General features: G+C 36.3%; 1 protein-coding gene across 6 annotated transcripts in view; it reads left to right on the top strand.

The window, feature by feature from the left end:
* Nucleotides 1–27168, top strand: part of EPHA7 (EPH receptor A7) — a 163816-nt gene that overhangs the window by 46407 nt on the left and 90241 nt on the right. For all 6 annotated transcript variants that reach the window (XM_056487912.1, XM_056487911.1, XM_056487914.1 and 3 more), the window contains exons 4-5: nt 6949–7104; nt 7973–8308. In XM_056487912.1, coding sequence (XP_056343887.1) covers nt 6949–7104; nt 7973–8308 — 492 coding nt within the window. The remainder of the gene's footprint in view (nt 1–6948; nt 7105–7972; nt 8309–27168) is intronic.

Here is a 27168-nt window from a genome sequence, read left to right as displayed (position 1 = left end):
TTAGATATGTCATTCACACTATAGCTTAGGCACCATTAAAAGTCCCGAGTTTACTCTGACTGAAATATACAACATAGCTCCTTAGTTGAAACATGAATAATCTTTAGATGTTATTGCAGTTTAAAAATCAAGCTAAAATAAACTTCTTTTTCAGCAAGACATTTAGCATTGCATAGTAGTTAGACAAAATACCACAGTGTAAGTTCCTTATAAAACAATATATATTAGGTGCCAGAGAAGGCATAACAGATGCCATCTCTCACTATAAAAGTAATTTACAGTTTCAAACATAGCCATGACTGGAACATACACAAATTATTAAAAAAGGGGATCAGAGGTTATAAAATCTCTCTTTTTGTTACTGGATTTCTTATGTCTAAAATTTCACATTGAAATCTGCAGTTGGGAATTGTTTTATAATGGTCTGCTTTCAGTTTATCTAAACTTTTCAAAGACTTCAGCTCAAAAGTGCCTTTGGCCAATGTGATCTATTGGCCAAGTATCTCATAAGAGAACAATGCTCCCCAAATGTTTTTTAAAAAATTATTTTTTGACACTGTGAAAGGTTAAACCTTTTGTATTTCTAATGTCTCCCATGCCAAATTGTCATGTGTTTGTAGCAGGTTAATACAGAAGATGGTTGACAAATCTTGCTATAATCACTACCCCATGTTGCTTTTATCCTTGTCTGCTGTTCATTTTGGTTGTGAAAAATCCTAATATATCAGTGACAGGAGGTCTGCCTTTGTGGCTGACTATTATAATTACTCCCACTGAGGCACTGTCAATAGGATTAAAATACAGATTCTAGACCTGTCCATCCTAGATGAGGTCAGCAACACTAGCAGTGGGAGTAGTTTCTGCAAGCTGTGCTTTTAGTCCTGAGTTATGGAACCATAGACATTAATATGAAGCAAATATTTGAAAGCTCCAGTGGAGAAAGACCAGCTCTCTTTTTTTTTTTTTTCCTTTCTCATTAGCTAAAATATCCATCTGTAATAAATAATCTAACAGCATCCATCTATGTCCTGGCCATACATATATGTATGTTAATTTTCAAATGTATCTGAACCCCAGAGAGTTTCAATTACAGAACAATCCATTTTGCATTTTATAATTAATAAAGTCTTTGCAGCTGCATAACTTCGCCCAGGAAACCTCTGCACAAACTCTTTGTGTATACATCATTTCTGTGAAAAGAGGGTTAGCTGAATTCTCTTTAATTTTCTCAGGCTTGGAGAAGGTAGAAAGGTAGGGAGTGATTAAGATAATGGAAAACAAATCATAAGAATGGCGAGTTATGCCCGCACAGATATAAAATAAATTCTACTCACTGCTGGTAGGAAAAAATACAGTGTATAGGATCACTTATAATATAGTCAACTTACTCAATGAAGAGAGAAAGGAACCCTGGGGAACCCTGAGCCCTTCCAAGATGGGCAGTCAATTTGCCATGCTCTCAGTGGGACCAGCCTGGTACCCCAGGTTAGTAGGTAATGCTGATGTTGTTGAAAATCTGTGGTTACTCCTTTGTTGTCCTTTGACAATGACTCTGAAAAAGTGTTGCTTTTTAAACATTAGTTTCATCTTAGTGTGCATAAAACTGTCACACCACTGAGGCTTACTAGCAATGGCAAACTCAGGGAATGGTGCCCAAACCAGAGGAAACAGGCAAGCTCTCTTGCTCTGCTAGCACAGTGTGTCATCTTTATTCTTATCCTCTTACACCAGTCTGCTTCTTATAATGGGATCAAGCAGTAATTAGTGCATTCACCTCTTTAATTATTTTCATATAAACTCAAAAGATATTAAAAACCATGTTCAATCAAGAGTCTAACATGATGAAACAATTGTGTGGCCTTTAAGTCTTAAGCTGATATGCCACCTGGAAGCCTTTCACTTTGAAAAATGGAGATTTTCTTCTTTTTTTAAAATTGTTTATTGTAGTAGCAAATAATTTTCTTGATTAATATGTCGGTGCCCTATAACTGTTTATTCTTTCTCTTTTGATTATATAAACATCAATTGTTACATACATCACTCATAGCCCTCACCGTATTTCCATCATTGCTCCTAATTTATGTTCTCTTTTTATCCTAGACACAAAATGAATCTCACAGTGTTTATAGTGAAAAGGCTACATAAAAATGAATAGTACTTAACACATCCTTTTTTTCCTTTCTCTTTGCTCACAAGTGGGACTATAGACTGCTGTTTGTTGCCCTCTACATCTGCCTTCATTCCCTTCTCCGGAGGTCCTTGGACTTTTTTTTTTTAAATAAATGTGAAAAGAAACATGTACCTTGTTTGATCTCTAGCAGGCCACTAAAGCATGTGATGAGCTCACAGCAGAGAAGCTGCTATTTTTCTCCATTAGGTGCAGTCAGCAGCTTATGCCACAGAAGTGGCATCATAGTCCTTGTTAGTGTGTTAATTCCTCAGTATTTACTTTTGGCTTTGCAAAATTCCATTCTTTACAGTATTTGTATAGCCCCTTCGGGGATACTAATCATACTGGCTAAAAATGTTTGCAAATGCCCTGCCTGCAGTGGCATATGCTGCACACATTTCCAGGTGGGCACTGTGCATCAATGGTGCAGCCGTGTCCGGCCGTGTGCCACACCTCACTGTCACCATGCGTCCTTGTCACAGCTGGGTGCCCTGGATGTTCCAGAAGAAAGCAACTTAGTCCCAGCCCAGGAAGATTGCTGGTAGAGTCTTTCATTGTACACAGCCAGAATAGTGTAGTGCTTTATCTAGGGCTTCCTCTGTCTCAAATCCCAACTCCGGGAAAGCTCTCTCATCCGAGAGATTTTGTTCACTTTGTCCTTGTAGTTCACGCTGGAACTCTGCCAGCTTCCCAACAGAAAACAATCTCTGATGGAGGAGGTGAGAAGATTTGCTCTGAGAAGCAGCCATGGCTATTGCAGACAAGTGAGGAAGTCCAAGGAGCTGGTCAGCCGTGGGAGGGTCAGTGATGGACAGTCCCTAGTGGTTTTGAGGCTAAGATACCAAGCGAAGAATTGAGCCTTGGCTGATACAAGCCTTTATTCTGTATTTATTGTTGATTTTGTAGTATATGGGGAAAGAATTAAAACCTAATTGTGTTGTTTTAAGCTGGTTGAGGTCAGGCAGGTAGGTGCTATTCTGTGTCTTTGTGCTGTCAGTAACATGTAAGACTTTGGAGCAGCTGATTGAACAAAATGGAGCTTCATCTGGGAAGAGCTGTTCTCTTAAATTAGCAACTGTAAATGACACAACAGAGTGAATGGAAGAGAATTGTACTTTGTGCTGCCTTTCTTGTCTTTCTCCACACCCCTGTGCTGCCTTTTGTCATACCCCAGAAGCCCTTCAGTTGCAAAACTACTGCTGGATCTTCAGTTGTTTGAGGAACATCAAATGAGTTCACATTTTAATCAAATCAGCAAGGATGGGGATTAGAGCTACAACATCAGAGTGCCATCTCACCAGTTATATCTCCCTGCCTGTCTTCTGTCATTGCTTGAGTTCTGTGCCTTGACTTATAATTTAGGCTTCCTTTATAAGGAAGAAGGGCAGTTAATGAGTGCTTTCCTGTACTAATGAAATGAAATATTAAAATAGATGTGATCAAAAGTCGTTTGAGTTGCCTTAAGCTTTGCCATGAGATACTTTTGGGAAAGAGTAGCTGTATTTATCGCCTTAGATTTGCATGAGCACAGCTCTGAGTGTTGTTTGGCTAATGTGTTTGTTTTTGTTATTTTACAATTAAATTACTACTTCCTTATGGAGGTAGTAGCAGTGGGGATTTTATACCACCTGTCCCTGTAATCTTAAAAATATTACATATAAAACCAAGTTTAATCAAAATACATAGAATTAAAATAGTGTAGAACAAAACAATCTATCTAAATTACTCATAAAATAGAAAAATCCACCATGGCAATTTGGCAAGGGAAGACAAAAAGGGAGGAAAAAAAGAATCAAGCGAGTATTTTTGAATGATTTTTTCCCATCTGTTATCTGTGTAGCTGACTGGCAAGTTCTCACACCTTCATAAGTGGTAGAGTTTTGGTTGTGATTTTCTTTGCAAGGACAATGTTAATGTTAAGAACAGATAAGGACCCACAGGTCCCCAGTTTTTAAGCACTAGAAGTATTCTACTGCTAGCCTGAAAAAAACAATTTTTGTGAGAAATTTGTTTTATGAAGAAATATGAGAGAATAATTTAGTTGTATTCCCTCAATTAGTACCTTTAATTATAGTGTACAGCCCTGCATACCCTCCTTTCAGAAGAACTACAAAGTTTTTAAAAACCTATTTAAAAGTGCTGGTTTTATACTGTTAAAAATCAGTTCTGGAATATTCTGCCTCTTATACCTCTGGGATTTATAAGTTAAAGGGATGGTCATTAAATCACAAGCCTCTAAGTGGACAAAAAGCTAATGGAATGGTAGCATGATTTGAATGCCTGAACCTGCTGCCCGTGTTATGCTGTGCGGGAGAATAATTGGCTTTCAGTCATGTAAACTAGTCACAGACACTCAGATCCTTTGAACTCTAATAAGAAATGCACACTTACTTTAAATAGTGAGTGACTAAGCATATGAATGTCTTGATGAAGTCATCAGGAAAAAAAAAAAAAAAAACCACAAAAGTGAAAAGGAGTTTTCTGTTTACATTTTGTGATTTCTGTCTGAAATCTTTATTTTACTCTCTGTGTCTTTGCCGTGTGATGTTCCCTGCTGAGAAGGACAGACTGGAAACACAGTAGGGATCTTTGCCTTTTAAGTTGCTCTTTGCTTTGCAGAGGACTGCATGTTGGAAGTTCCGGTGTATTTGTCCACTATTTTGTTTGGTATAAGAGGAACATGACAATTTAAGAAAGGCAGGAAACTATTATTTGGTAATTTTAGCTACATTTCTATTGCAAGTACTAAAAAAGTGGACAGAAGTTTAAATGTATCTCTTAAGGTGCATGTATACAAATCTGTTCAGCTTTTGTGTGCTTTGGTCAGAAAATTCTGGAACAATGGATGAAGGTATAAAAGGATAATTTTGAGCTGAATTTGCCACAGCTATGAATTCACAGGTCATGTTTATCTAAAGCGCTTCTCCAAAATTCTTTTTGTTATCTTTTCTAAATAGCATATATAACAGCTACTGTGGCACAATCAAGCTATAGCACATTTTACAAGCAGGGCTAGATTTTCTTCCAATGCAAACTTGTGCCTCTTTATCAAAATCAAAGGTTACTAGCTTTGCCTGCTAATTGGCTCTGCCAAATAATTTAGGTTTCATCCACTGGGTTTTTTCAGCACAAGAAACTCTAAATGTTATAGCAATTTCAAGCATATTTTTCTTAAAAACTTTGTGTGTTGACAGAGTAATAGACAGCCCGAATTTCCTACTGGTGTAATCCACTATTGATTTACATAATTCATTAGCTTGAATTTACTGTTGTCTTAAGTATTGCTGCATTTATTTTTTTTCTCTGTTGCATAAAATTAATCAGACTCATATGACTCATGTTGCTTTAGTACTTTGGGTCCAGTCCAAAAGCTATTAAAGTCAAAGGTACTCCTCATTGACTTAGTGAGCTTTGGTTAAAGTTCATTGTTTTCATGCTCTTTCCATCACTGCAGTACCAGACAACTGAAATAACTGTTCCAAATATCAGTGTCTTTTGATACTTTGCATTTCTGTTCTGAGAAAATATCCAAGCAAATATGAATGTAACCAAAGTAAATTCTCTCCCTCTGAATACAGAATGACTATTTAACTAACTTTAATATTTTGATACCCAGTACAAAGTTTCAGCCTCTGTCCCTTTCCTTTGCATACAGGTGATGGCTTAAGAAGGTTAGACTGTCTGTTAGGGTTGGAAGAAAAAAAAAAAAAAAAGAGTTAAATAGTTTGGTTGAAAATACATCTGCTTTATTAGAAGGTTCTGGAGGAGTTTTGTGTTTTATTTCGCTCATTGACAGTGTTTGTAGGTTTGCCTGTAATCTCAGTGCTGAAACTGAGTCTTAATCTGTTTTCAGTTTTAGTGTTGTCTGATCCCCGCTTCCCTGTTCCTTATTCCCCACAGTTCTCATAGTTTATACATTCTTAAGCTGGCTGTCTAGGTTGCAGTGCTCTGCTTGCAAGTCTAATGGTAGATGTGTTTTATCTATGTTTTTGCCTTGGGAGTTGTGGCAGTAGCTGCAAGAAATATTTCTAAACATCAGCGTTGTAACACAACACTTTTTTTTTAATTTCATGGGCTCACAATGGGCAAACCAGAGTAAGAAATTCTCTTGTCTACATATTTCTGATTGCCTACTTTTTGTCTTTTTTTAAAAAGAGTTTTAGTAAGTTTATTTCAATCTAATTGTCTCTTTCTGTGAAACTGGGAAAACCAATTGAGCAGTTTATGCTGTCTGCTCTCCTCCTCTTTCTTTGTGTTCTTACCAGCGTCATCTTTTAAACAAAGTGCCTCATTCTTTCCTCAGGATCAGGGTTTGCTGGTGGGTTACAACTTCTTTGGGTTTCTGAGATCAGGGAAATAATAAATTTTGCTCCAAAACTACTAGTTCAGACCCCTTCAGTGGTCTTAGAGCAGCTCTCAAGAGTGTTTTCCTTTGGTTTAGGCCTATTGCAGGCATGCAGATATTTCACACCATTATTGTACTCTACTTTGGTGATGTTCTTGTATTGATGCTTCTTGTATTTATGTGACCCTCTGTTTTAGAATATTGTACTGCCAGCTGTTGAGGTACATATAGTATATACTTGAACTCATTAAAGTACCACGAAATTATTAAATCTGAGGAAAAAGAAATGGTGAGCCTATCTTGCTTGAGCCAACATAACATAATGGGCAGTTTAGATGTTTACAGAAATGTACCTCATGTGACAGAAACAAAAAAAAGATCAGGATAGCAGTCCACGCAAATCTAAACCTTTATTTGTTTTGTTCTGCTTCAGCTTGTGGCCGTGGGTTCTACAAATCCTCCTCACAAGATCTGCAGTGCTCCCGCTGCCCTACTCACAGCTTCTCTGACAAGGAGGGATCTTCCAGATGCGAGTGTGAAGATAGCTATTACAGAGCACCTTCTGATCCACCATATGTCGCATGCACAAGTGAGTGAGTCATGAATTTAATAGTGAGGGACGTTGCTTAACCAGCCAGGTGCAGCCACTTGCAGAGAGTAGTTTTGTCTGGCTTTTCCTGTGTTTGAAAAGTACATTTGCAACGGTATAAGAAATTGAAAGGCAGAGGGAAAAAGGGTTGACAGTGAATACAGGATCAGCATAAATATAATTTTCAAGTTTGCTTGATACAGCATTGGGAAACATTGCATGTTGCATAAGTGCATAATTCACTGTGATAGATATATACAGACCCATTTCTTCCTAAGTTGTTGTAGACAATGTGTATTATGTGATGTAATACCAAAATTAGTAATGTGAGAAATGAAAAGTAACCTCTGTGGAGCTGCATTTTGATTGAACTGTAATTGGATCTCATTTAACCTTCTAACTACAAATATATAGGCCAACACAGGCTGGCAGTTCAAATAGTGGAAGTCTCCTAAATCCAAAGCATCACTATATATCTGTGTAAATCATATCAGAGCTGATAACAAAAGAGTAGATGCAGCTTGTCCGGCATGTTTAGAACATGAATAAAGCCCATATTTGGAAAAATTTTAAAAGAGAACCTTTAAGGCATATTAAGCATTCCTTTTAATTACACAGAAGAGAAACAGCTAAAATCAGTTGCAGTAAATATACAGACAATTGTTATTCTGATGTCTTAATGGAAAATAAATAAAGCTCTTACCAAATGAGTTCAAGAAAGCTTTTATGCAGCCTGTGCTAAAAATAATGAAATGTTTCTGTGAAGAAAAATGCTTCGACTGTTTTCTGTCTCAGTAATTAAAATGCTACCTGTGTGTCCTACTGTGGTTTTGTGTAATTACCCCAGACTTCTTTGTGTGTTATGTAGGACCTCCATCTGCACCACAGAACCTAATTTTCAATATCAACCAGACTACTGTGAGTTTGGAGTGGAGTCCTCCTGCTGACAATGGGGGAAGAAGCGATGTGACCTACCGCATTTTGTGCAAGAGGTGCAGCTGGGAGCAGGGCGAGTGTGTTCCCTGTGGGAGCAACATTGGATATATGCCCCAGCAAACTGGATTAGTAGATAACTATGTCACTGTCATGGACCTACTAGCTCATGCTAACTACACCTTTGAAGTTGAAGCTGTGAACGGGGTTTCTGACTTGAGCCGTTCCCAGAGGCTTTTTGCAGCTGTCAGTATTACCACCGGCCAAGCAGGTAAGTTTTCATGGCTTATGAACCTCAACACTGTGAGACTGAGAGAAACTTGGAACATTCAAACTATAGATGCAGTGAATCAGGAGCATGTTTAGTGTGTTCTGGCTCATTAATCTTTTTACCTTGCCAGCTATTTAATTTGAGCTTATATTATTTGAGGATAACCTGTCTTGTTTCTTGGCTTCAGCATTGCTTTCAGAAAGCATTCACAAAAGAATTAAAGAAGACACACAGCTTTGTTATTAAATAGAATTTCTAAACTTAGAAACTTTTTTTGTTGTTGTTGTTCTTACTTCATTATAGTTAATTCCTAGTATTTGAAGATAAAAAAAATAGATGTGACAGTTCTGTGTGGAATTTATTTTTGAAATTTTTAAACATGTATGGGAGTCTTAGGTCACTCGAAGATGGTTTGGATTTCTAATGGTGTTTTCAGTGTTAATGTTTTCCCTCAGGACAATATTTCTGATTTATCTTATATATTTGATTATGAGATGCAATGAGAATGTGATTATTCTTTGTTTCTTCTATTTATCATAATCTGACAGGTGAAATGTCAGGGGAAATAAAATCAAACCAGCATATCACCCCAGGGGAAAGAAAGGGCTTTAGTTGTCTGCAGCTGAGAAAAGAAAAAAATAAAAAGGAATTCTCAGATTTAGGTTTCTGAACTGACGAGTTGCTTGTTGGTAAAATTACAGGCAATAGTGTCCTGTGGTCTTAAAGACAGGGTAGTAAAGCTAACCTTTTGTAATTTGAACAATCTTAAACCAAATATTATTTGCAAGATCTCACTTTCAAAGAAATGCTGTAAAAGAAAATATAAAGTGACTAACAGATATGATGCTTCCTGTAAAAACAGCTCAGTAATATTTTAAAAGGTGCTTCATACTTATATCTTGGAGGAAACCTCCATGACTGTGAATCATGCTATTTTTTTTTCCTTAGTGCAGTAGAAATGATCCCCTAAAGTAATGTTTTGAACTAAGAATAAACTCACCAAACAGGGCAAACAAACAAACAGGAAAATCTGTAGTTATTTTTTTCTTTAAAAATAGTAATCTCAAAAAAAAAAAAAAAACCAAAAAAAAAAAAAAGTAGGACAGTTGATAATGGTTGTTAAAATTAGGCTGGAGTATTTATGGCATATTTAATCTCCCTATAGTGTTTTCATGGATTCCAAATGCACATTTTGTATTATTTTGGAACAATCTCTGTGGCTGAAAGGATTGGTCTCTGTGTTCATTCAGTTCTTGAAGTTTCTGATGAGATTTTCAGCACAAAAAACTTACCCTGAAACTATTTCTGCACCACAGATGATACTATTTTGGCACCTTGATTTTTCATCTTCAAAATAATTCTCCAAACATGCACAGGTGTTGTGCTCTCTGTAGATGACTGTACAGAACTATCACATGAAGAAGAGGATTTGGACTTTTTCCTATTTAGCTGAATCAAATTGGCTTTACTTTATGTGCTCTGGTGGTTCAGTGGCACACTGGGTAAAGGAAGAAACAGTGCAATTTAGTGGCCAGTATCACATCTCAGGAAGATGAAAAAGCCGTAATCAGAAGTTTGTTGTGTTTTCTCCAAGATAACTCATTATAGTTCATTATTTTGTGTTGTCATAGTCATGGTTTTACAGGGCTTTTATTAGGCCAGATGATGTAATATGGTTATTCTGTGCTATAAGTAGCAGAAGCTATGTGATTTTATGAAATAATCCTCACATCAAGCCCAGAGATGTCAGTGAAACTATAGCTTGCATATGTGTTAGAGACAACATCTAAACTTTACTAAAGGTTTAAAGTAATCAAACATCTTCAACCTTCTAGACAAGCTTTGTAAGACCATGAAGAAGGAGATCTGACTCTGTTCCTTCCCTGCTCTTCAGTTTAGTGTGGGATTATGCACAGACCAGCATTTCCCAGGATTTGACACCTGAAAAAAACTGAAGCTTTGCCTGTTTAGCACTTCTGAATATAAAGATTTAAAGGCTTCCAATTTGGCATCTAAAAGGAATATACATGGGGGGACAGATTTTGAAAAAAAAAAGAGGCTTTATGCTCTTTTCATTGCAGTTTTCTCTGTAAAATTAAGGTAGCCTTCACTTTTCCTTACCAAGCTCATCAAGATTTTCTGATTAGAAGTGCCACATAAATGCAGCCTTTTATTTTTTTCACAGAATTACAAAATTTGTGTTAAAGAAAATACAGACATTCAGAACAAATGGATTTAGCAAAAGGAAAGACCTCTGTTACTTTTATTTTTTATTTTTTTTTTGCAACAGCATGTTTTGGATCCTAATACTGATTTCTTTGATTTCTCAAGGAGGAAAATATTTTAGGTGGAACAGATTGATGACTATAATTGAACAGAAAGAGACTGGTTGCTCAAAGGAGACTTATGCTTCTGTGTTTCTCTTTTATTTTACCATGGAGAGAAAGAAAATGTTGGATTTATTTATAGCCAAGTAAACTAGGATTCATGCAGCTCTCATTTGTTCCTGTGTGACTGTTCTATACTTCTGGCAAAACGAACTTTTTCTATGCCCATACTGCTTTTTATGTGTGTAAATGTGTCTAACTAAACCTTCTTCACATGTTATTATGCTAACACAATAGGTGGCTCTCTATAATTACTGGGTTCACCAGTTGCACAGAGGATTGCAATGAGATTTTCCCTTTGTAGTTTTGGTTTAATTGAATTGCTCCTTTGTGGCCATAGTCACAAAATTCAAATCATTGTGTAATGATAACAGGAAATTATTGATAAAAGAATGGGGTTATAGAATATATTCAGTGTTTCTTCACCCACATGTAACAAGCTTCTGATGAAACAAAGAAAGGATGACACATAAAAGAACCAGGTGGTGGATAAAAACCTATTTATATTTGTGGAAATAGCACAATAAAATGACTTCAAGTGGGTAGGTATCATTTCACATTGGTTATACATCTACACGTATGACACATTGCTATTCATTCCTGGTTTTAAAAATACTTTGTGACTAGGCTATCAGTTGTCATATGGCATATTGTTATGATTCAGCCAAGAACCATAAGGCTTTTGGTTTTGCTTTTTTTTATTTTTTTGACAAGATTAAGTACATGAAGTCCCCCAGGAGTAAACCATCTTGTTTCATATCTTGCCTATCCAGCATCATATAAAGAATACAGGATGTATTATTTCCTGTATACAGTACTGCAAGTTGTTCTATTAGAACCCCTACATCCTTGTAGAATTCAGATTTAAATGTGGCTGAGCTCTACTTGCAATAAACAAATGCACTAAAGAGCTGCACCTGGTGAACAGCTGAAAAGCACTACCTTTGCCAGCTCATTGAATGGGTTTTTACCAAAGATAAAATTGACCACTTCCTTGAAAAGATATTCCCCTTTCAGATGTACTGGTATTTCCTTTTGATCCATGAAATTCCTTCCCAAATTTTACATTTTTTCCATACAACACCCTGAAGGTGAGTGGGAATTGGGTAGGTTTCACTGCAGATGAGTATTTGTTGTTTTTTGGCATTCTTGCATTTTCATTTTACGAAATATGCTTCAATATCAATTTTATAATTTTTCTGTTGAAATTTTTGCAAAGATAGTTTGTTTTTAAAGCTATCTTTCTTCATCCTTTTCTCCAGATTTTATCTGAATGAAAAATTGACTCATCTCTTGTAAAGGGATCAAGGATAAAGCTTAGGATATTTTGAATGAATACCAAAATTTATCAGGGTTTGAGAAAATTTAAGTGTGAGTCCTGAGCCAGCTTAAATTGTCTTTATACTCATTGAAAAGAAAAAAAATGACATCCAAGGGGTCACCCATAATGCCTTATTACGGTAACTAAGACAAACAAAAGTTAAAATGTAATACCAGCAGCTGTCCCTAAATGTACTCATTGCTCTTGTGCAGGGAGCACTTGCTAATGCTTGCTGCTGCTTCACAGCAAGAGAAAGGTGCCCCATAGCACTCTTAGGTCATGCTGTGACTTCAGATGCACTTAATGCTGACAAACTTCAAGTGGTTAAAAAACCCTTTTTCAGTTCCATAATCAAGACTTAGTCTTGAAAAACATTCTTTTTTTAGTAATGATTTCCTTTGTATATGTTGATTTGCTGCTATTCCTTTTTTTGCATCTTAGAGTTCAATTTAAGACCTTTGCCTTCAAAAAAAAAGCAGATCCCAGATTTCACAGTTAAAAAAAGGGGAGCTGAGTTTTTCAAATTGGCACTATCCCAGGAACTTGAACTGAAAAAAACATTACATGCTATAAAATCATGACTATTAGCAGCAACATCATTGATTTACATGACAAGAGGAAATGGATGAATGCATAAATGCAAATATGTGGGATGGGTTCTGCCTTTCTTAAGTAATTCTGAAGTTTTCTAAATGACAGAGACATTTCACATTCTCTCATGTTACATTCTCCTTTCATTCTTGCTGCTTATAATTTTTCTTTTTTCTTTCTTTCTTTATGCTTGTTCCCCAGCTCTCAATTATCCCCACTCATTTTTAAAGTCTCTTCTTTCATAGCCTCTGCACTACTGACCATCTATTTGTTTCCTGTTCCCTGTCACTCTCACTTAAGCCTGACTTTCCTTCAGCAGTGAGCTGTCCCCAGCAGAGGCAGCAATCAAGGAGATTGATGCCTGCGGCTTTCCCAGTCACTGTGACCTCAGTGTTCCAGTCCTGTTGTCACTTCTCTCCTTTCCCCAGGCCATTTTGATTTCTTCCCATACTGCCACCAAGTTGTTTTAATCTACCTCCATCTACGTCTTCCATCCAATGTTCACTTCTGGTGCTACATGACATCTTATTACAAATAGCTTCAGTGTTCAATTTAACATTTCTTCAATGTTTTCCCATTTCAGTGGACTTCCCTTAGCTATGGGTTTCCTTGGTTATTTCCTGCTAATGACTTTACTTTTCGAGTTATGCTTCATCTGCTAACGTCCAGCTGTAGGTCAGCTTTCCCACATTGATATGGCTACATCATCAATATTTATTTTTTTTAAAAGCAATGCCTCATGTAAAAATAATTCAGATTATCAAAATAATGTTTTCTTTTTACCAAATGTGTTCCACCTGTTGAATCATTTTACAAAAAGTTACTTTTCAAATGTAATATTCACTAAATGCTTTCATTAAACAGAGGTTTTTAAAAACATATATGTGACGATGACTGCATTTTGGGTTACCTTTTTGCTTTTTTTTAAATGGGAGCTATATGGATGTCTGTGCTTATTCTTAATAATATTTAAGATATATTTTAAAATTTTTCCTAAACCAGTAGGCAGAGTAAACCAGTAGGCTGTGTAAGTGTTCTGCACTCCATGATAATCAACTAAAAAAGGAAAAAATAAAGTAGAAATGAGTTGCGTATGATAGTTATTATTCTTCTACTTTTTTAGATGTCTTTTCAGTCCATTAAAAGAATGGATTGGGTTATTTTGGTGCAGCTAAGACTGCTTATTGATCTGCAATCACATTACCCTGAACTAATATCACAGATTTTTTTACAGGAGGCGATAACTGAGTTTATACCTGAATTAAACCGATGGATAAAAACTTGATAAGAATTCCAGTCTCTGTATAGCAAATACCATCAGATCAAGGAAGGCAGTTTGTTCATTCACTGATTGTATCGGGTCATATTTAATATTGTGACATCCACAAGGTTATAGAGATACTACAGAATTGCAAGGTTGGGGCATTCTTATTAGATTATTAAATGTTAGATTTTTCTTCAGGAGTTTCAGTGTATAGGATATAAGATGGTATGGCACATATATTTGAGAGTTTTGATGATATTTTATATACATACACAGAACATGTATATTCGCAAAAAAAATGGAATGACATGCAGTATGTATTATACAAAAATGTACCACAGAGTATCCAATTGATATTAATTCCATTTTTTTCTACTATTTAGTTCTTATTTGTTTCAATATTTTTCACTGAAAGATAAGAGATATAGAAAGCAAGCATGTGCTAACCTGTGTTGCTTAGGGTCTGATCCTGCACCGCTGAAGTCAATGGAAGCTTTGTCATTGACTTCAATAGGAGCAGGATTTGAACCTTATGCTCTATCAGGACACAGGAAACAAAGTAATGGGCGCTCTGTCATCCTGAAAGAAAATTTAACTTCATATCATATTTTGAGTCAGGATTTTGCACATCAGTTTGTGACTGAATGTAATTTGGATTTTTTGTATAGTGTACTAAACTATGTAAGTTTTGTATAGTGTACTAAAGTAGTATACAACTATGTAGTTGTTTTTTGGATTTTTTTGTTTTGTTTGTTGGTGGGGGTTTTTTTTGGTGATTTTTTTTGTTTGGGTTTTGTTTTTTTTTTTTTTTTTTTCCAAATGGATATCAGAACTCTTGCCTGTCCAGCCCTATCATAAAAGCTTCTTTGACAGAGATGTAATAATTTTTGCTAAGAAGCTAATTTTTTTTCTATGAAGATTATGCAAATTTTACAATAGTTAGAAGTGAAAAGAATGGGAAGCTTCACTCTAGTGTAACTACACTATGATAAAGTAAAGCTTCAGCTTCACAGAAGCAGAACTCCAAATCAGAACTGGTCTGATTAAGCTATGGATGTTGAATGTTTGGTGGCAACCTGCTCAGAGAAGCATGACAGCCGCAGGGCTATTGACTTTCCTGTGCACTGAGCTATTGAAAAAGCAGGTTATGTCACCATGGTCTAATGTATGCTACTCAAGAATAATTTCACCAACTGCACAATAACAAACTGTGTACTTGAGGAGGAAAATGAGCAACATGAAGCTACAATTTAGCCATGGAAAGGAGGGATTACTTTACTGATGTCGCACAACAAAGGACTAGGAGCCCCTTTTTTCTTTTAAAAACATAGACCAGCTATCTCCTCAAAAAGTATGAGTTAAACCAATTGTGTTCATAAAAACAGGGACGAAAAATTAATCCTGATCTGAAAAAGCAAGTGCACGTGTTAACACCACACTGTCTATGACCAATCCCTGAAAGGTCTCTAAAATTAGAGAGCTCTACTTGTGACACCTGCTGGGTGAATTTTTAAACCCTCATGAATGTGCCTGGCTACTTCTTTCACATCATCCATAGTTAGGTATTTTTTCTCAGGGCCACAAATTCTTTTCAACAGAATAGAAACTCTGCACTTTATTGTACTTTTTGGGAACTTTAATACATGGTTCTGTGGCAGCCCAGCTAGTGTCAAAGACTTTAAGATAGCTGTACTACAAAGACACAAAGTCACTTGATATATTTATACTCGGTGGTACACATTCTAGAGCAGCTAATTAACTTAAGTGCAAAGAATATACAACTCCACAGACAATTGATTTTCACAGCAGAACAACATCTCCATATCTTCCTTTTACTGCCTCTTGTGAACTGTAGTATGGTAACTGGATTCAGGATCTAAATAAGTGCAGGACATCATCAGCAGGAACTCTGAACTCAGTGTTGTTTGTTTCAGACCTTTTGAAGAATTCAAGTGCCATTGTCATTAGAACAAACAAAACCTTTTAAGTGCTCAGATGCTTTTTCAATGAGAAATGAACATCGCTGTTGAAAGGCACTCTTGCAAATGTGTAAGTGCTACCAAATGTGAAATCCTAAATAAAGTTGAATGTAGTGAATTAAAAAATTCTTAGACTGTAACATCTCTATATAGTGAAGCATTTGATGACAGCATGGCATGGAGCCAATCTACTGTAATGCCTCCTGTGGAAATCTTTAGGAGAAGGAAGGTAGCTTGCATAGGGAGAGCTAAAGAAGTTTCTTCATTATGCTTAAATAATGCCATGTAGAATTGTCCAGCAATTTAAGACACTGTGTTTCCAGTTTCCTTTTTTTATATGTATTTTCTTTAGAAATAGAGTCAGAGATTGCTGCTTTTCTTTTGGAGCACATCATATTTTTTTCAGTTACTGATTTTAAATTCGTTGTGTGTGCCAATAAGCCTCCCTTTTTAGAAGGAAAAACAGATTTGGCTAAATGGGCCCTCAGTGGGAAAATACAAGTCTTCCTCTTCTGGTTCATGGCCTTCTGGCAGTTTAGGGAGTATTAATGACCCAAGAATAAATGATTCACCTTTGGCAGGAAAGGGTGAAGATTGACAAATTCTGTGAAGAGCTGGGTATGATCTTTCTGATGCTAGTGGGATAATAAGAAAGGGACACATCTTCCTTAATAGAGGATTGCTGACTTACCCACTATGACAACCCATGGGTGTCAGCAGATTTTTCAGGTGCTGGAATAGTCTCAATAATTAAAAGCCTGAACAAATTTTGGCAACTTTGACACTTTGCTGCCCTATGTAGTTTATTGTGCTTTGTATGTGATAGAACCTGCCCTGACTCCATAGGGCATATTTGTAACTGAGTAGTTTTATCTACTACTCTTTTAGTGTGTGTATTGTTTTGTTAAGCATTTCTGTAGTCTTTCCCTGTAAAAATCAAAATATCTAATTGGTTCTATTTCTAGAGAGAACTCTCATGGCAATTTACTGAGGAAGCTGCAGTTGAAGGCTGCAAATTGACAACAATAAAAGTGTTATCCCAAGTTCAATAGTTAATGTTAAGATAGGAGATACTGATTATCCTTTTCTTTGCTTCGTTAGTGATGAATGGAAGCAAATTTGATGCAGACAGCAGTCTGGTGGAATGATGCAGAGCTATCTATGAAAACATCTGTACTAATCCACCAATGCAGTAAATTATAGCTACAAGCAAACGACATTGATCCAAGAGGATCATTAACAGCTTTAACCAACTGATCCAAGTAATAGGGTAAATGAGAGTACATTATCAAGATCTGTTTTTTACAGCTGTCAACTACAATTGCTGAAATATTGTTACTACTTCCTCTCAACTTCAGCCATTTTATGACTTAAATTTAGTGTATCCTATTGTGATCAACCAACAAGGATCAATTAAGTGGTAAAATACGCAGGAAAAAATTGCCCAGTGATCATGCACTCCATTTACCAGGAGGTCAGTCACAAAGGGAGAGATAATTGCTGCAAGCCAGCAAAATTAATCGGGGATGAGCCAGAAAGGATGATGTATGTTCTGTGACAAAGTACGTGACAGAGATGTACGTATAAACCTGTAGCTACTTGCCTTGTTGAGGACACAAGGACAAAAGGAGGAGACATGTGAAAAACAATTAGCATGGCTTCAGAGTTAGCAATTCTTAATTATCCATAACATGTCGACATCAGATAATTAGTGTCCCAATTTTTAACAATATTTGGTCATTAACTACAGTAGAATAAGAAAGATCAAGAACAGAGCCATTTGTCTGAGCTAAGTGTTACATAATGGTGTCTACATGTGAACATAATACAACTAAATCATGCTCATGGTAATGACACAGAAATCTTCTTACTGTAGGACCAATATAAATGTCCTAAATTCAAGCTTATAACAAGCTGCTTTTTATGTTTCCATAAGGTAGTTTGTTTGTGTTGGCACTCTGCAAAATAAATAAGACTTTAGTGATAGCTGTAGTTTTAAACTTCCTGACTTGCTGCTTTTATTTGTACATTTAAATTTTCACACCAAGTGTCGTAAGTCCCATGACTCAAACCATTTTAATATTAATGCTAATTAAGAAAAGGTCATTTCTAGCTCAATTTTCTAAACATCCAAGACTCTGTGAGCATGCTAAGTACCCATCTCTTTGGAAATTTTTCCTTCAGCTCCTTTATCCTCTGTCAACAGTTTTTGACCACTTTTAGCTGTGTTTGACAGAGAGGCAGAAATCTTAAGGTCTTACCTGTAGTCAGTGGGCCAGTAGAGACCTCATTCCTTACTGAATGAGGTAAATGGTGTGTCATACACAAGAGAATCCACACGTGCAGAAACACAGAAACCCTTAAGAAAAAATATTCACAGATCTGCATGAATTTTTCCAAGGTTAATGCAATAAATCTTAGAAGTGCAGAATGGGATGTTTCATGTCTTCCATTTTGTTTCTGCTATTTAAGAGAGGGAGAGGCAGATACACACATGTACATTCATGCACACATGTACATGTAGCTCAATCTCCTTTCAATCACTTTTTCTTCTATCCTGTTAGTGTATTTTTCAGAAGTTTTCAGACAGATCTCATTTCCTAAGTAGGTTTAAGATTAGGGATAAGGTCCTGTCATTCTGTGATTGTTAACTTTGCTTTGTATGACCTCTCTGAAACTCTTACCTGTGTTTCAATAGCTTGTACAAAATTATCCATTGAATCTGGTGTTTTGTCTCATATGTGTGCATTTGCAGCAGCAGACTCTTCAGTTTCTGTATCTGCTGTCTCATGTCTGCTCATGTATCTGTTTGCCATCTCTCCTTTTGACCTTTTCTGTCACCTAAAAGTTTCTTTTTTTTTTTTTGAGAATCCCACTTCTTAAGTCATCATGGAGAGCTCATATTTTTCCATAATACCCAAGCTCCTATCATGCAGTAGTGGCTGAGTCAGCAGAGCAGATTCAAAGCTAGTAAACCCTGATGCTTATGTGGAGAAATGCCATTTATTTCGCTAAAGAGTCTATTTAAGTTCATACAGCCTCTAATCATGGCTGTGAAATGAGAAATTGGATGCTAATATTTCAGAGCCAATACAGTAATGATGTGTCTCTGTGGACCTCCTGTGGAATTATTCCAGATATTCCCTTGTGTAGCTGAGATCAAAATTTCACCCTTAGTTCTAATTTTTTGTATTGCAGCTTAACTGATAATGAAGAGGGAAAGTGTCATTGCACTTTATATTGCATAGAGTTAATCACGTGGAGTATTTTAGGGCTAAACGTTCTGCTCTTTGATGTTGGCATTAAACATTAGCATTTAAATCTTTGGTGGGTATTTACATTGTTGTAGTCAGTGGAGATTGATAGGTTTCTTTAGGGAGTGATTTGGAGCAGGAGCCAAGTTTAGGAATTGTGCATTGACTCGTCCTTAATTACAGAGGAAGCGTTAGATTACCTTCCCTATTTAGCCACCTAAATTAGCTAGCAAAAGTTGATGACTTGAATGCCCTCTTCCCACCACCCAGCACATACACAAATGCTAATTTCTGCCACAATATTAACATTAAATATTTACATGATTTTATTTATTTTCAAAATAATACTAAGCAAGTAAGCAAATTTTAAAATAGTTTATTGTCTGAGGGATTTTAAAACTCTAGAAATTAATTTGCTTGTCTTACTAGTAATTCATTAGTAGTTATTGAGACTTTTTGAAGCTGTTTACCAAGGACTGAATTAACCAAGATGCTTAGTGAGGATATTCTTATACAGGTGTATCCTAAAAATAGGGATATTTCAATTGATTGCAGTTTATAGCTTTAATGCTAAAAATGTTTAAAAAAAATAAAATACTTTTTCTATTATTTATATTTATTGTAATGCTAGTTAAGAGTCCCCATTAGGAGGGCAGCAGGTGCCTTACAGCTTATTTTGGCTACAATAATGCAGTGATGGCCACCCATCAGTGTTACAACCTTCTGTGTAAAAAATTAATTTAATGAGCCATGCAGGGGCACAGAACAATTACAGTCAAATAACCTTCAGTGAGCAATAAGTAGAGAAAGTGAACTTCACCAAACTCTTGGAAGATGTTTCTCAGCATTTCCCTAGCAGGTACCCCAGGCTCTCAGACTATTGTCACATTCACAGTGCTTTGGAAGGTGAATTCTGAATGGCTAAGAGATTACCTTTCACATCTATACTGAGATGTTGGTGGTGATCTCTCAGGAAGACGTGTCCCATCCCATTTAGCAATCTATAGATCTAAATTGATAGCTCAAACTCCACTGGGATGCCAGCAGACAGGCAGTGGGACTCTTAAAGAAATTAATTGGTGTTCACTGTTTACCAGAGCTAAGCCTGCTCAGAAGAGATCAGGTTCATCCTCTGTTCCTGGCATGTCAGGGCTCATGCTTGCAAAATTAACTTCTTTGTCTCTCAGAATAGTGTTCCCTTATGGAGATTGCCAGAATTATGCCCAACTAGCTAAGCACACTAACAAAGTAACAATATGGACAAGCATGAATTCATACTCCTTTCTCAACTCTAGCAAAATTTACTTTACTAGATTAAGAATACCAAGTCTCCTGAGGTAAATTTATAGATCAGGAGGTCTATAAAATTTGACTTCTTGCAAAATATTGTAATGAGCTAATCTCAAAGTGATAAACTTATTCATAAAATCAGCACACTTTCTTTTCTGGGGGAAATACCACAGCTGCCAGCTGCTGTGAAATTGGTAAACTGGTACGATGCCCCTCTTGGTCACATGGTCGTATAAATTTCTGTGAATGCAGAACACTCCTGGGAACAATCATAGCTTGTTTCATAAATTCTGTTTTGAAAAAGGGTTATGCTTTCCATTAGACCCACAAAAAGTGCTTCAGTTTGTAATTCCTATTTTTAAAGTTTGCATTATGTTTCTATACTGACTTGAATTTTCCTTTACTCACTATGAAGCCTAGGAAAGATAAAAATATTCAGAGCATGTATAAAATAGTTTTGAAACTACTGATAAAACACACAGAACTGTTGTTTCAAAATGTGGGAAGACCTCAAGTATATTTTTGACAGAAGAAATTAAGTAAAGAATTTCTAAAAAATGTTCTCCTACCTTCTTATGCTCTGATTCAAAGTCAGTGGTAACTCTCATAGGTATCTAAGCCATTTAAAATGACTAATAAGGACAAATAAGATGGCACAAAATTGCTTTGCATTGAACTAGCTCCGAACAGTCAGTGTTATTCAGCATCACAACTTAGAGAGTTAGCACACATTTAGAAAAAAATGGAGAAAAAATGAGAAGGTAGTAATTACTGAACTTTTTTCATACATTGATCCTTTTTCATACATTTTAATAATCTCAGATGTTACATCTAATATAAGGTTGTTTAAAAATTTTCTGTAAAAATCTGGGATCTGGGAAACGCTTACCTATGTAAATGCTCCATCTTCTTCAAATATGGAATAAATACTTAGGAATTTGCATAAACTAGCTGTAAAAAATTACTTGATCCTGTGTTTTTGGAGGTTTTATTCTGTGTTCAGGAGTGCATGGAGTGTAATGTTTTGAAATTAATAGGTACATCTCAGGGGGAGCCTTGGTGTGAAAGGGGTAGGTTTTGACCCATGTAGCTGTAGAAAGTAGAAGTCAGTGATCTCCATTAGACTGTATATCCCGCTGGGCAGTATCGGTTGCCCTTTTGTTATTGTAAGCTGTTTCTCTTACTTTTACAGTTTGAATGAATATGTTGAAGCCAAGGAGTTAATGACAGATTCAGGAAGCGTTGCCCTCCCGGTGCTGAAGCGCGATGCGTTTTGTGCCGTTCGAGGTGCACAATCTACGGCCCCGTTTGATTACCGCGGCATGTCCTCCTCTGTCAGGATTGCACCCGGGGGACCAGCCAGCTCATTAATCCATCACTTGCTGCCTTTCATGGTGCAGTAGCCCTGCATGGTGTACGAGCAGGGAGATCCTGGGATCTGAAGGCTGGTTCCACTCTAGCTGCCCCTTTGTGTGCAGGCACAATGCTGGTGGCTTTTCCCTGGGCTCCTCTTTCCCGGGGCTGCCTTACCCTCCTTCTGTCTCAACAGGAGCATGGTTACAGGGACTTCAGGGAGGAAGGGCCTTCCTCAAGTTAACCTGTAGCTTTCTTAAGTGCCTTTTGATTTATCTGTCACCTGATCCATCAGCAATGAATAATTTTCATGGAAGGTGCACTTTAATTACCTTCCCATTTGACTAGCATTATCATGCCCTATCTAGGTAATTAATCTCACAAAGTATCCAATTTCAGTCTTTACTGCTGGCAGGCAGGCCTTCTGAATTATATGTGCTTGAATGGGCATTGGGTCTGTTGTTAAACCAAATAGGCCATGAAACAAATTTTGGGTCCTTTCTTTTTTTCTGTCTTTTTTTTTTTTTCCCCTTAGCTTAATGGGTTCATACAGATGTTGTGGTCTAGTTGCTTTTGTTGACATAGTTGAGATTTGCATAATGTAAAGCAGAAAAGGGCAATGGTAGAAAATGATGGCTGATAAAATAATAATTAAAAACACAGATCATAGAAGTCAATCAGTCTCTGAAGAAATAGTTACCAGGTTGTGAAACTAGGTACCAAAAATAATCATTTTTTTGCTCTTGAATAATGTATAACTCTCACAGTATGAGCTCTGTATGCCAAAGAGTTACTTTGTAGAACTAGTGCGTTCACAGGATAAATTAGAAGTCCACCTCCCAGTATCAGATTAAGGATTTCAAATTGTGTTCAGATTTTTGTTTCATTCCTCTGTGGGTAAAAAATAGACCTTTAAAAAATGTACTGTTGAAAAAGAAAATTAAATAGCATGGCCATAAATTTTTAGGTGGGGTTATTTTTTTTTTTCTTATGTCTGTCTCATTAAAAAATGGTGAAGAGCTAAGGTATTTGGAAAACTGAAAAAAAATTGCCTCACTGGTTAGAAATAAATAGTTACATGGTGCAAGTCTTTCATTTGGTTGCCTACAGATTAGACACATTGAGTATTTTGGAAATTCCTTTCTAAATTTTTTAAAAGTGGTGTTTTTTCTTCTCTGTTTCCTCTCAGTTTCTTTCCCATTCCCTAATTACAAAAAAAAAAAAAAAAAAAAAAAAAAAAAAAAAAATTTTTCCAAAAGTTTTGACAGAAGAAAACTTCAGATGCAGCTGAGAATTCCTTGAGAATTTTCACAAGCCCATTTCCTCGAAATAAATTAACTGACTTTATCACTGAAGCTGATAAAGTAGTGTGTTAGTTAAGTTTCATGTTTTAAATACAGAACAGAATTGATGGATTAGGGGAAGAAAAAGGAATTTTAAAAATATGAGGATTTGTGAGGGAAAATATGAAATCTTAAATTCATGGGATTTTTCTTTGTTATAATTTTTAAGGTAACCAAAGCAATCCGTATGATCCTTGTAATTAAAAGCCCTTGAAAGAAGCAGACAATTTTACAAAGGCACAACTTAACTTATAACAGAATTTTTTCCAGAACAGGACTTCTTAAATACCATAATTTTATTATGTGACAGATTATTTTCTTATTTAATGGACGAACTTTTTTTTTTAAATCAGGAGTTCTCCAGACACAAGAAAATTTTGTATAATTGTGGTTTGTGCTTAGAATTATTTTAAGGGAAAAAAGTCTGAAAATATTTAAGTGGATGTAAAGTGGAGACAACTGTGTTTAACCATGTAACTCTCGCTTCTACCACTTTGAACTTCAGAAAACTGGAATAATAAACAGCATGGAGATTGATACTGGAATGCAGAATCTTTCACCTTTAGGTCACCAATTCAAATTCAGTAAACCAGTGACCAAAAATTGTTACCATATGAAAGTTGTTTGTGAACTGTGTAGAATTTAAATAATGATCTCAGTTCGTTTTCTTCTTCATAAACTTCATCATAAGCAAGGCTTTTGGCAGTGGCTCAAAAGAGACGGTGAGATTAAAGGAGCATGACCCAGTAAACTTTTCACTCCTGGTCACGATCCCTTCAGGTGAACATAGTGGCTGGAGAGTTTTAGTTTGCTGATGTGAATTGTATTTATTCTTTGGATAAAGACAAAACTTTGGTAGTTTTTTTCTTTAAATAGCATATTTTAATTAATTTGTGCATTCAGAGGGAGATACCGACCCAGTGTTTTAGACTACCAGTCTCATGAGTGCTTCTGTGACTTGAATTACATTCAAACCTAAAACCATTTGTTGAATATAAAGAGAAAACAATTGACTGCCTTTTTTTTTAAGCAGCTTTACCAAATGGTAAACAGAGCTCTTCAGTGTGCCAGGAAGGAACATATTTTGGTAGTTACCAAATGCCTCCTGCCATATATTCAGACATATACTTTTCAGTCTCAGGAATATAAAAAGCCTTGGAAAAAACCTTTAAAGGACTTGAATAAAGCATGGTCATTTGCAGAGCATGAAGGATCTTTTCCAGCTGCCAAGCTGCTGAGCTTTAGCTTTGCTGCTGCCTTCCAAGAGATACGTAATATTTGGTCTGAAAGTGTATGTGTTCCCAAGTTTCACAGCTGGTGTTGAGACAAGATACAGGGTGCTTAATTAAGCTCTCTCGAGGTATGTTGCTTTAACAGCTTTCTTCAGAATGGTGATAGAGCAAAAACCATGCACAAAATAGCCATTTTGAAAGGTCATTTAAGGTACTGTACTGTCATTTAAGCTCTTCTCTGTGAAGAAGAGAATGGTCTACTGGTTCAGGCAGTGGACTGCAGCTCTTGAGATCCGTGATAAATTACATAGTCATTCCCATAGGCATCTTGTGCTGCTTTGGATAAATGACTTAATCTCTCCATGACACTGTTCTTCACGAGAAGTGTAAGGATAATAGAACTTCTTTGCATCAAAGAAGCATTCTGAGGAAAAATCCATTAATGAGTGTGAGGCATTCAGATACTGTTTTGCTGGTGGCTTTATAAATACGGAGATAGGTTAAAGTTATCCATCTTCCATGATTTGGTTTTCGAGGGGTTATATCCTTTTCTAGTTAAAATGTAAAATAGAATGAAGTCCTTGTTTTCATGTTAATCTAGAGGTATTGGTATTTTTTGTTCAGTAATGGCCAAATTCTTTTTGGAATTCTTCTAAAGTTCCCTAAATAGACTTTTTCATCCCTCTATACCTAAATCCTTCTACATTTTAAAGAGAGGTTTTAAACAGGACTAGTCCAGTGTGTCACAAGCTTTTTGAGAAAACTTGTTTCTCCTGCAGCTCTGGTGGATGGACTGGGTAGCTGCCAGTGTTGCATATGAAAGAAACAAATCTCACCAGGAGTTTTGAAGCTTTCAGACAGACAGACAGAGCAGGTAGCAGAGTAAACCCTTAAGGATATTTTAATAATGTGTTTGCTTATTAAAAATAAAGTCCCGAGATTGTGAGCGTTCTGAAATAGTTGGTTCTTTCTGGAGCTTTTCTTTTAATAACTAATAATTGTGTCTTTTCTTGGCAACTTGACCCTTTCTGCAGTTATCTAGGAAAGTCTTCCATTGAATAAAACCAGATCTTTAATACAGCATTTTTTAAACTGTAGCACTGATGCATTCCTTCATTCCCTAATTGCATCTGGGAAGATCTGGACCTTGTTGCAGTTAATAAGCTGTTCCCCCCCAGTACTCTAAAATAACAAGACTGGTCATATTAAACTGAATTTTCATGGCTAATGTTTTTTCTCCCCCCACTGCTCCAAGTAAGAGGAATAATTTTGAAATCAGCACCATTGCTCTTGCATCTTTCTTGTGGAAGAATCTCGGGTTTGTTTTATATGGAAGTATTCTAAAGCTTTTATATGGAAGTTTTATAAAGCTTAGCTGTCATCTTTCTGCCACACTGCAACACAGTTAAAGCTCCAGAGTTTGTTCAGACATATGGACATAAGCTTCTGTTCTGATTGGTGCAATGTTAAACCTTACTGTCTCTCTAAGATCACACAAAAGTAGGTGTAAAGAATAGCAGAGAATACTAAACTTTGGGGATCAATTTTTTTTATTTTTGGGATTTTTTTAAAAATAGAGATAAAGTCATCTTTGGTCAGCAAATCCAAACCACTGATATTAGGATGTAATCACAGAGTAAATTTTAGGTGCAAACACAAAGGACAATTTCCCACATCTTCAGCTGAGGGTGAGCAAAGGCAGAGGCATCAAATCTTGGTTCCTCCTTCAAGACATTTTCAAAGCTACCATTCTTCTTCACATATTTGCTGTGTGAAGCTGTGGTTGTTTTGCCACTTTCTTGCTTTGCATTGCATTCTGTTGACTCAGCCATAAGGGAAGAAAGAAACTCAAATGCTCAGCTGAAGCTTTGGGACTTTTACCTTTTTGGGTCCTGTGATGAAGAGACTCCCACCCAGTGGCATGGTCCCCTCTTCTGGCCATGCACAAACATTTTGCTTTTCATAATGATCAACTAAATTATGATTCTCACTAGGAGGAATAGGGTTCTTCTGAAAGCTGTTTCTTGATTTTGAAAACTTTGGATAGAAGACTGAAGAGGAGGTAAAATGCATACTGCTGAGGGGAAAAAAAAATCAATTTATAAACTGTTTTTAAAGCATCCTCTAGATTCTTGTTGAGGTAATGTTTTGCATTTGAACAATGGGCTAATAACATTTATGATATAGCTGGCTTTGTGGTGGTACAACCCCAAATATATTAAGGCTAGATAAATCTCTTTAATGCTTTATCTACACATTTCAGAGTATTGTAGACAACTTAGCAGTGTCCTGTCACCATGGGAATAAGGTGTCCTTGCACATACTTGTTTTAACATGAAGATTCACCTGTTTTTCCAGTCCAGTTTTCTTTCCCTTCTTTCTTATGTCAGTGACAGCATTATTTAGTGAAGCAACAGTGCATCACCAGTGTTTCTGGAATTTTACAATTACAGAAGTCATGAATATCACTCAGAAGATGAAACATCACAGTCCTCTTATAGGCTGAATTCCAAAGGTTTTCAGAATTACTGCTAGAGCAGTTGTAATGGAGGGTTTTAGCTGACATCTCTATCAATATGGTTCATGTTCTTGTAAAAAAATTAGGTTTTATTTGAAATAAAGAGTTATCCTCATGGTTTTTGAGACATAGAGAGTGGAATATAGCAGTGCACTAAATACCACATTTTCTAAAATTTTCACTACAGTAGTGAGAAAATTCATTATTCTTTAAAAAGAAGACAGGAATTGTGGCCTCTTTATCTTTTCCTGAGCAGCACAAAAATGTATTCAGTTTAATGGAATGCCATAATGCACTCCTAAACTGTCAGGTTTCTAAATATGAGCCA

The sequence above is a fragment of the Oenanthe melanoleuca genome, chromosome 3 (assembly GCF_029582105.1).
Source record: "Oenanthe melanoleuca isolate GR-GAL-2019-014 chromosome 3, OMel1.0, whole genome shotgun sequence".
In the NCBI taxonomy this organism is placed as follows: domain Eukaryota; kingdom Metazoa; phylum Chordata; class Aves; order Passeriformes; family Muscicapidae; genus Oenanthe; species Oenanthe melanoleuca.
The sequence above is the reverse complement of the archived record's forward strand: the minus strand, read 5'-3'. Positions and strand labels throughout refer to the sequence as shown.